The 15,201-nt window shown below is 44.7% G+C and overlaps 1 protein-coding gene across 1 annotated transcript in view; it reads right to left on the bottom strand.

Annotated features, from left to right (window-relative positions):
* Positions 1 to 15,201, bottom strand: part of KDM4C (lysine demethylase 4C) — a 705,949-nt gene that overhangs the window by 74,121 nt on the left and 616,627 nt on the right. The window contains exon 19 of the mRNA XM_040357651.1: positions 5,917 to 6,087. Coding sequence (XP_040213585.1) covers positions 5,917 to 6,087 — 171 coding nt within the window. The remainder of the gene's footprint in view (positions 1 to 5,916; positions 6,088 to 15,201) is intronic.

Below are 15,201 nucleotides of genomic sequence, written 5' to 3'. Positions count from 1 at the left end.
GCAGTGAAAAAATATTGCCAACCTTTATTAAAAAGAGCATTGTAATATTTCTAGACATTGTTTCAATCCAAATAAGATCCAAAAGACAAGGTTTCAAAAACACCTGGAGATGGGCAAATGTCAAGCATTAGATATAGAAAACGTACAGCTGTAAACCCCAGGGAATACTATATTTTAGTTGAAGATTATGCAATGCATTCATCTCTGTCAATGATGCAGGCACTCACATTATTGTGGCTTCAAACCGAATAATGATGTAAATGCCTGTCAGTCATATGTTGGAAGATTCTTAACTTGCATCTCCTATTGCCTGCTTCTTTTTTTATTTAGCGTTATATTTATGATGTGTAAAACATTCCCTGGCGCTAAGAAAACAATGTTGTCTTAGGTTTTTATATTCTGTATAACTACTGCATTAAACCCTCTCAAAATCTTTTCCAAGTGATTACATAGCTTGATTAAAGGAATCTTTCATTACAAAAAAAAAACAAAAACAAACGCATAGCAGTATTTGCATGTACATAGACATATACATAGTTTAATTAAAATTCCAAACAAAATCAAATCCTATGTACTTTCTATGGTTTATTTCTGGTAAGTTCATTACCTTATGCAGAAGTCAGGCAAAAAAGCATGGTTTTACCCATTAATGCTTGCTTAACATGGCACGACAACGTTTTTATCTACCACACCCTGCTTGTCGTGAATGGTAAGGAAACACACAAAGATGCAAACCTGGATGACCAACATACATTCTACTGATGTTAGTTCCTACTCTATGAAAGAGAAGGAGAAAATTATTTTCAATAACACTACCGACTTGAACCTATCATGAAAAATACACAATCATTTTCTCCAGGAGGATGGACATAAAAATCTTCCATGTTTTTTTTCTCATATATGGGGGTAATTTACTACAGGCAAATAGGCTGTTCAGTGGGAAAAACTTTTTCAAAGAAAATAAATTTCTAATAGAAAAAAACACTGCGCAGAAAAAAATAAGTGTAAATGCTGCCAAGTACCAAAAATTGTAGATACAAATTAAAAGGACAAGTGAGAAAAATAGGTACAGCGCAAAAACTAATAGTGATTGATAGTGATACCTACACTTTGAACATAGGCATATATATATAAAAAACACAAACAATATAAAAAAATATATATATAAATTATATATGAATATGCAAAGATTCCAGATGTACAGAAAATCAAAAATTCATAATAGATGAAAAACAAGTGAAATGAGTGAAGTCCAAACACATGTAGTAATAATTAGAAAATCCAAAGAATGAAAAATCCAATGTGAATCAGGTGAATCGCTGATATAATATTCAAGATGTGACATCAGAAATAATCCAAACGATCTATCCACCAGAAAACACCCAAGTGGTAAAGTGTTGTAGTCTGCTTACCGAAGCTAATGACCACTACAGCGGTCAGTATGGGCACAGGATATTATAGTCTCCCAACGAGACTGAGGGGTATCCGGTTCCTAGATCCTAGGTGATACCTTCAGAAGTATCTCAGAAGGGAGAAAAAATAGAATCCCCATAGCGTAATATTGCTTCAACAGCGATATTTATTTTAAAAAGTATTGCACTTACATTTGGGCTGACAATGCATGCATATGAAACAAGGCATCCGCCTATAAGAACGGCTGATCTCGGCGTCTTCTCCTCGAATCCTCCCGCTGTCCCTGCTTGTTGTGTGAGACGTGATGGCGTCGGGACGCAAGCCACACCTACGCGTTTCATCAAATAGGCTGTTCACATGCAATATACATTTTCCTTAGCTTAGTGAATGAGGTGAAGCTCTGCTGATTTACATCATCCAATTATGTTCAAGCAAAAATTGGAAATTTGTCAGAAGCTTTGCTAGAAAGGCCCCCCTCCTGTGCAATCTCATATGTGGGTGAAGTGAAGGGGAGGATTAACATGAGCAACACCTTGTATAAAGATCTTGACAAGAGAGTGTAAAGCTGAATGTTTTTAAAATAAAAGTATTAAGAACCAGATGCTGGGCCAGGTCAGAATGAAGGAAGGCCAGGATGCAAAGAATGCAAAAAAATTCCAGGATGTTAAGGAACCTACTCTCACCTGAGCCAAAATAGGGCTTCCGAATGTGACGATGGACCCTATGAGATGTAGATTTTCTTGTTTTGAGCAAAGTGGAAATGACAGAATCAATAATACCTCTATTCTTTAGGATCTGGATTTCAACAGTCATGCCATTAAAGTAAGCAACTGAGAAGCAGGGTGGAACAGAGGGCCTTGAGACAGTATTGTCTGGCCTGTGTGCAAAAGGCCAAGGCTTACACCAGTCTAAACAGAGACTAAGGAACCATCAGGGCATCCATCGCAAAAGGTCAGGGGACCCACAGACCTGGTCACAACCCTGTCCAGTTTCTTGTTGAATCTGGAGGTCATGACCACATGGGTAACACATCTGGCGTCCCTCTGTACTGCTAGCAACTCCCTTTGATTTGAAGACTCCCTTGCTTCCACAGGGGACCATCTACCCTGTGCTACTGCACTGTTCAGATGGACTCCCCATCCATAGGAACTCGCATCTGTCATGATCCTTTGAGATACCTGAATGCACCATTCCAAAACCTTGATCAGGTGAAGTAGCAATCTCCACCACCACAGGGTTCTTTGTACCCTGGATGGCATCTGAACCACCATATCCCAAGAACTTGTGGGTTGGTCTCATTTCCTTAAGAGGAACATCTGCACTGGTCGTTGGTCAAACCTTGCCCCCTGTACTGCAGGAAAACAAGAGGTCATTAGATCTACTGCTCTTCAGATTTCTCTGAGTGAAACCCACTGGTTGGTTTGCAAGGATGCAATCATCTGAGTCATGTTCAACACTTTTGCGTGAGGAAAGAAAATCTTTTGTTCTATCAAGCCAATTTCGTAGATGTTACTTTCTGGGTCGGAATCAGAGCACTTCTCCATGTTGATCAAGCAGCCCGGGGACTGGAGAAACCCCTGAATCGTCTGGAGAGCCTTCTCTAGCTTCTGGTGCGACTCTGCTACTACCAGGAGGTCGTCCAAGTAAGGTATGATTGTAAATCGACCTTAGTCTTAGCAGATCCAATGCTTCTTCCAGAACTTTTGTAAAGATGCATGGATTTCCGATCCTATTTTCACCATTAGTCTCAAAAACCTTTGGTGTGCTGGATGAATCGGAAAGTGCAAATAGGCATCCCTTAAATCCAGGGCTTCCATAAAGCACTTTGGGTAGAACAGATTCTTGATTGGAAACACTGACTCCATGCAAAAGTGTTCGTATTTTAAATCGGCCGATTTAAAGATTGGAGATTCAAAATTAGGCAATACATCCCTAAGGGCTTCTTGATCACAAAGATATGTGAATAAAATAAAAGCTTTTGCCCCTATCTGACTGAGGGACCGGGATCAGGACTTTTTGATCCATCAAGTCTCCAATCTGGAGACACAGGGCCGTCGTTTGTATACCATTTTGGGGAGGCTTGGTAATCAATAATCACCAAGTCCAAGATGAATGGGCTTGAGGTGACTGCTACCCACTGTGGGAGGAATGCCCTCAATCTTCCTCCCACTGGGCTACAAGAGTCACCGTGGCTTTGGCGGGTTGTCGAGTCTTAAAGAAGACCCCCCGCTTCCTCTGTCCTTGTAGCCTGTCCAATGCTTCTTGAGCCTACTTTTTCTTGCGGCCCTTGCTCTTTGCTTTGGCCTCTAAGAAAATTTGGGACAATCGGCTTGTTTTTATTTTCTGGAAAGGCCTTTTTTCCTGTCAGTCATGCGCTCTAGTGCTTCCTGAAACCCAGGGTCAAACAAGTGGTTGCCAGATATAGGAAGCCCAGTTAGAGGTGGAGTCACCCGACCATGTTTTGAGCCAGAGACTTTTGGCCTAATTTACCAAAGCTGAGGTCCTAGCAATCATTGTAACTGCCTCAGCAGTAGAAAACCCATTACTCAAAAGAGGAGTGGGAAGGACTTAAGGATCTGTTCCCTTGATGTTCCTGTAGAAAGGTGCATTTATATCTGTGTTAACCACAGTCCAAGGTTTCTTGCCACACGTGTGGATACCAAGGCTGGTTTAAAAGCGACAATTGATGAGTCTTAAGCCCTGTGTAACAGAATATCACCCCTTTTATCCATTGGAGAGGGGACATGCATTCTGTCAATTAGGGATTTGAAAGAGCTAAATGTTGAAGTTAGCTCATCTCTTACAGATGTAAGCATCTTCTGGCAAGATACAGCTGGGTCATCTTTGACCAGGTTATCTATGCATGTATGGCAAACTGCTTTACTCCATGGAGGAGCTCAATTTTCCCATGCAGACTGCACATTTTCTTTTGGGTGGTAGCCCCTGGGCCTTGTCCCGAGTCTTGGCCTGCATAACAGAAGACCACCTGGCCATCATTAGACCATCCAAATCTCCACAACACACCCTAGTGCAGGAGAAAGCAAAAGGTGCCCCCTTCACCAAGTCCTACTAAGCCCATGGTAAAAAGAAAAACACATCCCCATAGGATTTGCAAGAGGGAAGGACCCTCAGGCTTACCTGTGAGGTGCTGGTGCTAGAGCCTGCTTCACACTGCCTGTGCAGGTGCTGCAGAAGGATCCATCCTGCTCTTTAAGTGTTCTGCAGCCTCTGCTAGGTGTCACTTCAGAAAACACCAGCCGTCTGATTCAGCCGCTGTTTGCGCCTTTAAGGAGACTGGAACCAGCGTCTGCTGATGAGGTCACCGTGGCTGGAAATAACACTCCGACATCTCACGTGGGCCAGCTTGGAGCACGGGAGCTCCACCCCTTCTTCCCATCAGCCTGGGAAAAGCTTTAGCCTACTTTCTGTAGTGTGGCAAGCCATGCTGCTGGTGGGAAAGCTGCTAATCCAGGCTGCGGCGGACAAAGGAACACATCCCGGGCTTTACTATCTTACTCTCCTGACATCAGCAGTAGTACTGGCCCTCTCCAGGCATTGAGAAAAGGGGAAGAATACACCCACTTCAACCCATAGGCTGAAGTATCGTTCTGGGCAGGAGAAGGATGCAATGCTGGCCCTGTAAGTACCCAAAGGACAGCCCATGAGACTTGGGGACCTCCGGGTCCAGGACAGGTTACCCTCCTGTTCGAAGGATACAAAAATACTGAAGGTGGTCCTGGTAGGAGGTGCCCTAGGTCTTATGGGCTAAATTGAGAAATTATTTTTAGACTTTGCTAGCTGTTTAGTGCCTTTAGGATTTGTTTAGGCTGAGGAGATTCTGGTGCTGTTAGACATAGGCTACTGTGCACCACATAAGTAAGTAAGGCCACAGTAGAAAGCATATGAAGTGAAGTCTTAGCTTGTGCCCAATAAAAGGCAAAAGGTGAAAATTCCTCTGCAGGATCCTTTTGTGCCTTCACCTCACCCTCCTCCATATCTCCATAGAATAGGTTAGGAGGGGGGGGGGGGGGTCATACTCCTGGATAGATAGATACAGGTGGTGAAGAGGCAAAAGAGCTCTTTCTACAAATGCTACTTGCCTGGTTGTCATGCAAACACTCATGGCTTAATAACTAATTAATAAATAGTATACAGAGAAAGCCTTTTCATTTTCCTATGACTTTCCTGTATACTATTCTACAGGTCAAAGTACTAAAGCTCTTAGTCAACTAAAATGTCTAAAAGGATGACACCAAATGCCATTTCCAAACTTATGTAAAGAAAGATTCGCTTTCAGTAAGAAATCAGCTAAACAGGCACCAAAACTAGATTCTGACAGGCTTTCCTGCAGCTCTCTGGGTACTCACAGTTTCTTTACAAAATGCTGTACTCAACAGGAACAGATAACAATTTGTAAATTACAGGGAACCTTTATAACATAAAATACTAAACCAGAGAGCTAACTTCCAAAAATAAAACTCTCATAATACTTTAAATACTTACAACTATATCTTCAGGGAATGTATCTCTACTAATAGATCCATCATCAAACTCAACTTCATAGAATGTTTGAGACGTTATCTCAGCAACCTTGCAACTGTAGTATCTCGTGTTCCTGTGTTTTGCAATGACAGTCTGTCCAATGCTTAGCTTCTTCACTGTTGTTTTGCTCCTCTGAAACAGACAAAAATAGAGACAAGAAAATTATTAAAGCTTTTAGGACCTAAAATACTTCACTGTGCTTTCACAAAAAGAGCCCCATAAAACATCTGTATTATAAGGGGAAAAAAGAGTGATGTGTACAGAATAGGAAACCAAGCATGTAAGAAAAAAATAAATACCACTCTGAAAACCATACAGCCCACTTTCTCAAGATGACACATCTGTAAAATGCCAAACACATCTGTCAAGGTGGTACCTCCTTTAGTCACACCCAGGGCTTTTTTTCAGCTGGAACTTCTGCTCCCTGCCTACCACTATCACTTGCAAACACAAGTCTGACTCCTGTGTTTACAAGTGACAGCTTGTCTCTCACCGGTTCCCACAGATCTGATCTCCTGAGTGCCTCCCACTGAGTGCAGGATGTGGACAAGAGAGGTGCAGGTTCTCGGGGGGGAAAAGTGCAGATCCTGGCATCCCCACTGGATAATCTCCCTGCAAGCGAGAGAGGTGAAGCCACCTACAGTGTGCAAAAAGTACTAGAGCCGGCAACAAAAGTAAGACATATGGGTGATGGTGGAGCTTTTACGAGGGAGGGAGAAGATGTGTGTGTATGTGGGGTGGGGGGGGGGTTGGTATGGAGAGCTAAGAGCTGAAAAGGGGTGAAAGTGAGATGTAAATGGGGGATGCAGAGGTAAGCGGTTGTGAAAGGAGGCTGAACTCTCTACGTAGCTCACCCCCAAACTATGCACTCTGTGTGTACCCCCCAACACCAACACTGTGATCTGTATGTAATGAACTCCCGGTGTTTATTGCCCCTTAAGATCCTTCCACTGTTGGTCAAATTTGAGCACACTATTACCCATGTGATGAGGTTTGGTAAGGGGGTTTTGGGGGGTAGTGTTTGAGTTCCCACACCTATTTTCTGAGAAAAAAAGCCCTGGTCACACCTATTATATTGGCTCTTGCAAGGCACATATTTGAGAAAGTATTCAGAGTTAAGCAAAATCTTTCATTTCAAATTGGTCATGGAACAAGGAAGTTTGACATCTGCCAATAGGTGTCCAAGCATTTATGGTTCCCTGCACTTTGTGCCACTTTACTGCCAGCTCAGAACTGCTTGAAAGCAAGACGATTCAATTTTAGGGACTGGGCAGAATGTAAATGAATGGAGGAGGAGCTGTGTGGAGGATGCTGCATGAAGGCTGCCGAGTGCTGAGAGAAGGATGCTGCACATGTGTCTGCCATGTGGAGGAGTTGCAAACCGGGTGGCCCGGGAACCAGGGAGGCACCGGCCGTGGCTCGGCTGATAAGACAGCAGAATCAGCATGGGGGAATGGTAACTGAGTTGACAGGTGGAGTAGCGCGAGACAGTGCTCACTGACAGGTGAGCATGGAGGATAGGGACTGAGGAACAGCCTATAGGAGGAAGCGGCAGGGAAATACTGACAGAAGGAGCAGTGATCAATGTGTGAGTACTGGGAGTAATTTCTGTGGTACCTGCGAGTATTGGGGGGTACACCCGTAATAACTTGGAATACTGGGAGTAATACAGAGAGAACAACTTGTGGTGACTTGGGAGTACTGGGATAATTACCTAGGGTGACTGGGAGCAATACTGGTGGTGACTTGACTTGGAGTACTGGAAGTATTACCTGCACTGACTGGGAGTACCATCTGGGGTGACTTGGAATACTGGGATTATTACCTGTGGGGATCAGGAGTACTACATGTGGTGACTTGGGAGTATTACCTGTGGTGCTGTGTGGTGACGTGGAGTGCTAAAAAGTGTGCACGGGGTGCGGAGAGGGGCTGTGAAGTAAATTGATTACCTGTAGTGTCTGGATAGAGTACCAATAGGACGTCTTTAATTATATCCCTATTAAAATGAGTAAAAATGTTCAACAGAATTGGTGATGCCACACAGTGCACATCCCGCTCCAAATATGCATTCCTTGATAAACCAATCAAGGGCGAATACTGTTGTGTGAGTTCTCAGCTAGTTTCTTTGGAAAGCCCAGATCCTGGATCTAGAAAACAAGGTGGCAACACTGTGCAGCATCAACAACTTGGAAAGGCGATTGGACGTTACCCAGCAGGTTCAGACAGGGGCCAGTGAAGGAGGTTGGAGACATGGAGGCACAGGAGCCAGAGGTAGGTAGCTGGGTGACAAAAAGGTTGGGTAGAGGGAAGAGCGCTAGGGAGGCCAGCTCTGAGTTGGTACATCCCAAAAAATATGCCAAGTTGCATAATGCTGAGGATATAAGCTCAGGGGTGGCAGTGCTGGAGCAGGTGCCCTCACCTAGCTGCCAGTGAAGCGACGGCTCCAGTAAGGGGGGCAAACATGCAAGGAAGGTTGGACAGGTACGGGTAGTAGAGGACTCAATTATTAGGCGGACAAAGAGGGCAATCTTCCATGAAGTTTGTGGTCACCGAACAGTGTGTTGTTTACCGGGCGCTCGGGTTCGGCACATCGCAGAGCGAGTGGACAGATTATTGGGTGGGGCTGGGGAAGACCCAGTTGTCATGGTACATGTTGGCACCAATGACAAAGTGAGAGGAAGGTGGAGAGTCTTAAAAAATTATTTCAGGGATATAGGGAATAGACTGAGAAAACGGACCACCAAGGTGGTTTTCTCTGAAATACTGCCTCTGCCTCGAGCCATACCAGAGAGGCAGCAGGAGCTTAGGGAACTGAACAAGTGGCTGAGGAACTGGTGTAGGAAAGAATGGTTCAGGTTCCTGGAGAACTGGGCTGAATTCTCAAATCGGTCACTGACTCTTTAGTAGAGGATGGGCTGCACCTTAATGAGGATGGTACAGCTCTATTGGGAAAAAAGATGGACACAAAATTGGAGGGGCATTTTAAACTAGGTGTTGGGGTGGAGGGTTTAGAGGTAGCGACAATCGGCAGTTCGCATAGGACAGGGGGGGATTAGTGGAGACACTAGTGATATCATATCCATAACATCTAATCCCAGGGTTAATGAGTTACCAAACCAAAATCCTGAGCCTGAGAAATCATATGAAAAAAACTAAATAAAAAAAAAATGCAGCAATACTAAACTCAGGGGAATATTTACAAATGCAAGGAGTCTAGTCAATAAAATGGAGGCACTGGAGCTACTATTACATGAGGAGGATGTGGACTTCATGGGAATAACAGAAACTTGGTCTGACAGCTCACATGACTGGCTGGCAAATGTCCAAGGGTATTCCTTTTTTTCGGAGGGACAGAGAGGGTAGGAGAGGGGGATGGGGTGTGTCTCTATATCAGGAATGATTTACGGGTAGAAGAGCGGAATGACATCAGTGATGGTGCAGGGGGGGGGGTCGATATGGGTGAAACTCCAAAAGGTGGACAAAAGCAGAAAATTACTAGTCGGTGTATGTTACAGTACAGGCCCCCTAACTTGCATTATGAGGTGGAGTTGGCTCTCCTTTCACAATTATAAATGTCAGACAGACAGACAATTTTTCTACACTGCGTTTAATGCTGCAGGATGTTAAGGGGGACCAAATCCTTGAAACGTTGAACAAGGAGGAAAAATGGGAATGCTTTAGGAATATACTAAATAAATGTTTCACCAAGTGCATTACAAAGGGTAATAAATATAGAAGACCAAAGCTTAAACCTGGGTGGCTAAACCAAAACATAAAATGTCATATTAACCACTTCCCGACCGCCGCATGTATATGTACGTCCACAGAATGGCACGTACAGGCAAATGGGCGTACATGTACGTCCTTGCCTTCTAGCGGGTGGGGGGTCCGATCGGGACCCCCCCGCTACATGCGGCGGTCGGGTTCCCTCGGGGAGCGGTCCGGGACGACGGCGCGGCTATTTGTTTATAGCCGCTCCGTCGCGATCGCTCCCCGGAGCTGAAGAACGGGGAGAGCCGTATGTAAACACGGCTTCCCCGTGCTTCACTGTGGCGGCGTATCGATCGAGTGATCCCTTATATAAGGGAGACTCGATCGATGACGTCAGTCCTACAGCCACACCCCCCTACAGTTGTAAACACACACTAGGTGAACTCCTACAGCGCCCCCTGTGGTTAACTCCCAAACTGCAACTGTCATTTTCACAATAAAGAATGCAATTTAAATGCATTTTTTGCTGTGAAAATGACAATGGTCCCAAAAATTGTCCGAAGTGTCCGCCATTATTGTCGCAGTCACGAAAAAAATCGCTGATCGCCGCCATAAGTAGTAAAAAAAAAAATTAATAAAAATGCAATAAAACTATCCCCTATTTTGTAAACGCTATAAATTTTGCGCAAACCAATCGATAAACGCTTATTGCGATTTTTTTTACTAAAAATAGGTCGAAGAATACGTATCGGCCTAAACTGAGGGAAAAAAAAATTTTATATATGTTTTTGGGGGATATTTATTATAACAAAAAGTAAAAAATATTGCATTTTTTTCAAAATTGTCGCTTTATTTTTGTTTATAGCGCAAAAAATAAAAACCGCAGAGGTGATCAAATACCACCAAAATAAAGCTCCATTTGTGGGGGAAAAAGGACGCCAATTTTGTTTGGGAGCCACGTCGCACGACCGCGCAATTGTCTGTTAAAGCGACGCAGTGCCGAATCGCAAAACCTGGCCTGGGCATTTAGCTGCCAAAAGGACCGGGGCTTAAGTGGTTAAGGACAAAAAAAAGGTAATTTAAAAAGTACATAGTGGAAGATTCACTGTCAGCATTCCAACATAAAAAGGTATGCAATGTGAGATGTAAAAGGGCAATCGGGGCAGCTAAAAAAAAATCTAAAAAAAAAAAAAAAAAAAAGACTATGAAAGACACATAGTGGAGAAGAGTAAAAATAATATTTTCCTTGGATTTCTGTCAGAAGGGAGTTGTCCATGAACTTGGTATGCATACACACGGCAGGATTTTTTCAGCCAACAAACACGAACGTAGTGATGTAATAGATGTTTTTTCTGCTCTTTACCGCCACCCTTTGGGCAACTTCTGCTATTGTTGTCTGATCTTTAGCATTGGTTCTGAGCATGCGTGTTTGTACTTTGGACTTTAGTCCGATGGACTTGTGTACACACGATCAAATTTGCTCCATCTGACATTTGTTGCCGGTTCTCACAGTGAACATATGTCCGATAAAAAAGCGTACACACGGTCGGATTGTCTGCAAAACAGGTCCGTCGGAGGTTTGTTGTCAAAAAGTCTGATCGTGTGTACGGGCCTCAACAGTAATCAGCATGGGTTAATGAAAGGTTACTCTTGCCCAGGGCAGCCTGCCATCAGAAATTGTTGCCCCCCCCAAGCCTGACCAGCAACATGCCCAAGTGCTACCCACTTGAATATATGCCAGCCCCCAACACCTGTATATATGTCAGCCCCCTCTTACCTGTATGTATATGTCCACCCCACAATACACAAATCTGTAAACACACAAGCCTATGGCCCATCTCTGTACACAAACAGGCCCCCTCCCTTTCCATCACAGCCCCTACTTGAAAAGGAACTCTTCCTACCTAGTCCCAGCTTGTTTTCACAAAGCTGACATGTTGCTGACACAGAGGAGCACAGTACAGGCAGATCACATGAGGGGTGCACATGCACACAGTAGACAGATGTGGTAGTAAAGAGCTTGATGTCTGAGCTCAATGACACAGAGAGCAGTAGAAGCTGCAAGATCCTTTCTATAGTGCACAACACGGCTCCCCTTCACCCGTCCTGCCTTCTTAACATTCTACGAGGAAGTGAGCTGCCATCTGGACAAAGGTATTTCGGTGGATATGGTGTATCTAAATTTTGCAAAATCATTTGCTACAGTCCCCCATAAATGCTTAATTTATAAGCTGAGGTCTGTTGGCATGGACCATAAGGATTGCTCTTGGATTGATAACTGGCTATGGGGGGCATGTCCAAAGGGTTGTGATCAATAACATGTACTCAGAATAGTCTAGAGTGGTTAGCGGGGTACCCCAATTCAGTTTAATTTATTTATAAATGAATAAATGATATTGAGGGTGGGATAAGTAGCTCGATATCAGTTTTTGCTGGTGACACAAAAATAAGTAGGGCAATAACACAGCAGGATATAGAAACTATTTGACTCTTCTATCACCCCTAGCTCAAGCATTTTTTTTAGTTCCTGGTGAATTGCCTCTCGCCGGGCTTCTGGAATTTCGATAAGGCTTCAACTTGACCTTATCCCCTGGTGTGGTGATAATGTCATATTCAACTCCGGAGACCCAACTTGGCAAGTCTGAAAACTTCTCCCTATTTCGGAGCACAAACTCTTTAGCCTCCTGTTGCTGAGTTTTGGACAGAGTCTCCGCTATCCCAACTTCAGGGACAGCCAGGTTAAACAGAGCAGAAGATCGGGTAGTCTTAGCGACCAAGGACTCTCTATCCTTCCATGGTTTCAACAAGTTCACGTGAGAGAGTTGCTCAGGTTTGTCTTCCCGGTTGGCTAATTTTATAATTCACCACCCCCATTTTCTCCAACACTTCATAGGGACCCTGCCATTTGGCTAGGAATTTACTTTCGACCGTGGGGACCAACACCCTATCACCAGGTGCAAAGGAACGGACCTGGGCCCCACGATTGTAAATCCTTTGTTGAGCCAGCTGGGCTTGGGCTAAATGTACCTTCACAATCGGCATCACTTGGGCAATTCTGTCTTGCATTTGTGCCACATGTTCAATCACACTTCGATGAGGGGAACTCTCACTCTCCCATGTTTCCCTGGCAATGTCCAGTAGGCCCTAGGGGTGCCTCCCATACAATGACTCAAACGGAGAGAACCCTGTGGATGATTGGGGAACCTCTCTTATGGCAAACATCAGATAAGGTAGCAGATAATCCCAATTCTTTCCGTCTTTATCCACCACCTTCCTCAACATTTGTTTTAAGGTTTTAATAAACCTTTCCACTAACCCGTCTGTTTGAGGGTGATATACTGATGTACGTAATTGGGTCACTTTCAGGAGTTTACAAAGTTCACTAGTCACCCTAGACATAAACGGGGTGCCCTGGTCAGTTAGGACTTCCTTAGGGAGATCCACACAGCTGAAAACCTGAAATAACTCTTTAGCAATGGTTTTAGCAGAGGTGTTTCTGAGAGGAATCACTTCTGGGTAACGGGTGGCATAGTCCATTATTACCAAGATGTGCTGGTGCCCTCTAGTGGACTTCAGTAAGGGGCCAACCAAGTCCATGGCGATCCTCTCAAAAGGGACCTCAATAATGGGCAGGGGTACCAACGGACTGCGGAAATGTGGCATGGGTGCAGTAATATGACACACTGGACAGGAAGAGCAGTACACTTCCACTTCCTTAGTGATCCCAGGCCAATAAAACCTCTGGGTGATTCTCTCCCGGGTTTTTTCTGCTCCCAAATGTCCCCCAAGAATGTGCCCATGGGCCAGTTCCAACACCATCTTGTGGTACGGTTTAGGCACCACCAGTTGCTCAATGGTGTCCTCTATCCTCTGTAACACTCGATATAACAGGTCCATTTCGATAATGAAGTAAGGGAGGGCAACCCTCTCGTCAGGGTTAACTAACTCCCCATCTATCTTCACTACATTCTTCCGGGCTCTTAGCAATGTGGGGTCCCTCAATTACTCAGTGATAACATTTTCTCTGTGCACCTCGAGGTCATCAAACCCTATCGGCCATGTTCCTCTTCTGAGGTAGCCGTCTCCTCCCTAGGGACTGGCGTTTCCCCTGCTAAGACTGAGAACGGAAACTCAGGAGAATCCTCACAGTTAGAGGATTCTGGAGTAGATGGTTCAGGCTTAGAAGTACCACTTACTGGGGAATCTAGGCAATCCCAGAGTTCCCAGAACTTTGGGAAATCCCTTCCCACAATGGCGTCATGTGGCAGTCGGGGAACTAGACCCACTTGGTGACACAAGTTACTGAGGGAGGTTTCAAAGGAAACCGTAGTCACTGGATATTCTCGAGTGTCCCCATGTACAGAAACTACAGCCATTTTCCTAGGATGTAAGGTTTTTCCCACCACTGGATCACTTTTCACTAAGGTGACTAGGCTACCTGAATCCAACAATACCACAACATCTTTACCATCTAAGCACATTCTACATAAAGGTTTCTCATTCCCCTTTACTGCAGTGCATGTGGTTGCAAAAAGGGACTGTCGTCTCTGTCAGAAAGTCACACTGCATGTGTTCATCAACCGCTGGGCAAACAGCTGCTACATGTCCCTCTTCCCGGCAACGGTAACAAATCAACCTTCTGGTCCTCTCTTGTGGGATGGGTCTTCCAGGCCGCTCTCGCCAACCCTTAGCAGTGGTCCCGATAATACCTTTAGTTTTTCTTTGGTCCCTCTCTCCACCCCCATCCCTTGATGCAGTCTTACCTATAGGTGGGGAGGGTCTGGTCTTGGGGTGGAAATTCTGTGCGTCTCTGGGGAAAGGGGACACATTTTCTGTTAGGTACCTTTCGACCAGGTCTACTAGTTTGTCTGCAGTTTCCGGACCGCCATGGCTCACCCATTTCTGCAGGGTGTTAGGAAGAGACCTAAGAAATTTGCCCATGACTACTCGCTCCAAAATTTTTGGTCCGGACAGAGTTTCTGGCTGCAGCCATTTCCTGGCCAAATGGATGAGGTCATATATCTGTGATCGAGGTGGCTTCTTCAGCTGATAACTCCAATTGTGAACCCGCTGAGCACGGACAGCCATGGTTACACCAAAACGTACCAATATTTCCTCTTTTAACCGATCATAGTTTTTTGCATCTGCAAGCTCCAAATCAAAATATGCCTTTTGGGCTTCTCCAGATAATAGGGGGGCCACTAGTCCAGCCCACTGTTCTTTAGTCAAACTCTCTTTTTCCGCTGTTCTCTCAAACCTGGTCAGAAACATCTCAGGGTCATCATCTACAGTCATCTTTGGCAATAAGTGGCTTACCCGAAAAGTCGATATGTTACTGGCCTGACTCCCAACCTCGGCCTGCTGTCTCTGAAGCGGTTTCATGATGGCCTCCATTTGCTGCTGGTGTCTCTGTTCCAAGCCTGCAATGCTCTCTTGGTGAGCTGCAAGGCTCCGCTGCAAACCTGCATTTGTCTGCTGTTGATTTGCATTTGCTATAGCCAGCTGCTTCAGTATCTCCATCATTTTGGGTTTACT

This window comes from Rana temporaria, chromosome 1 (assembly GCF_905171775.1).
Source record: "Rana temporaria chromosome 1, aRanTem1.1, whole genome shotgun sequence".
Lineage (NCBI taxonomy): Eukaryota > Metazoa > Chordata > Amphibia > Anura > Ranidae > Rana > Rana temporaria.
This window is presented reverse-complemented; position numbering and strand designations above follow the sequence as displayed.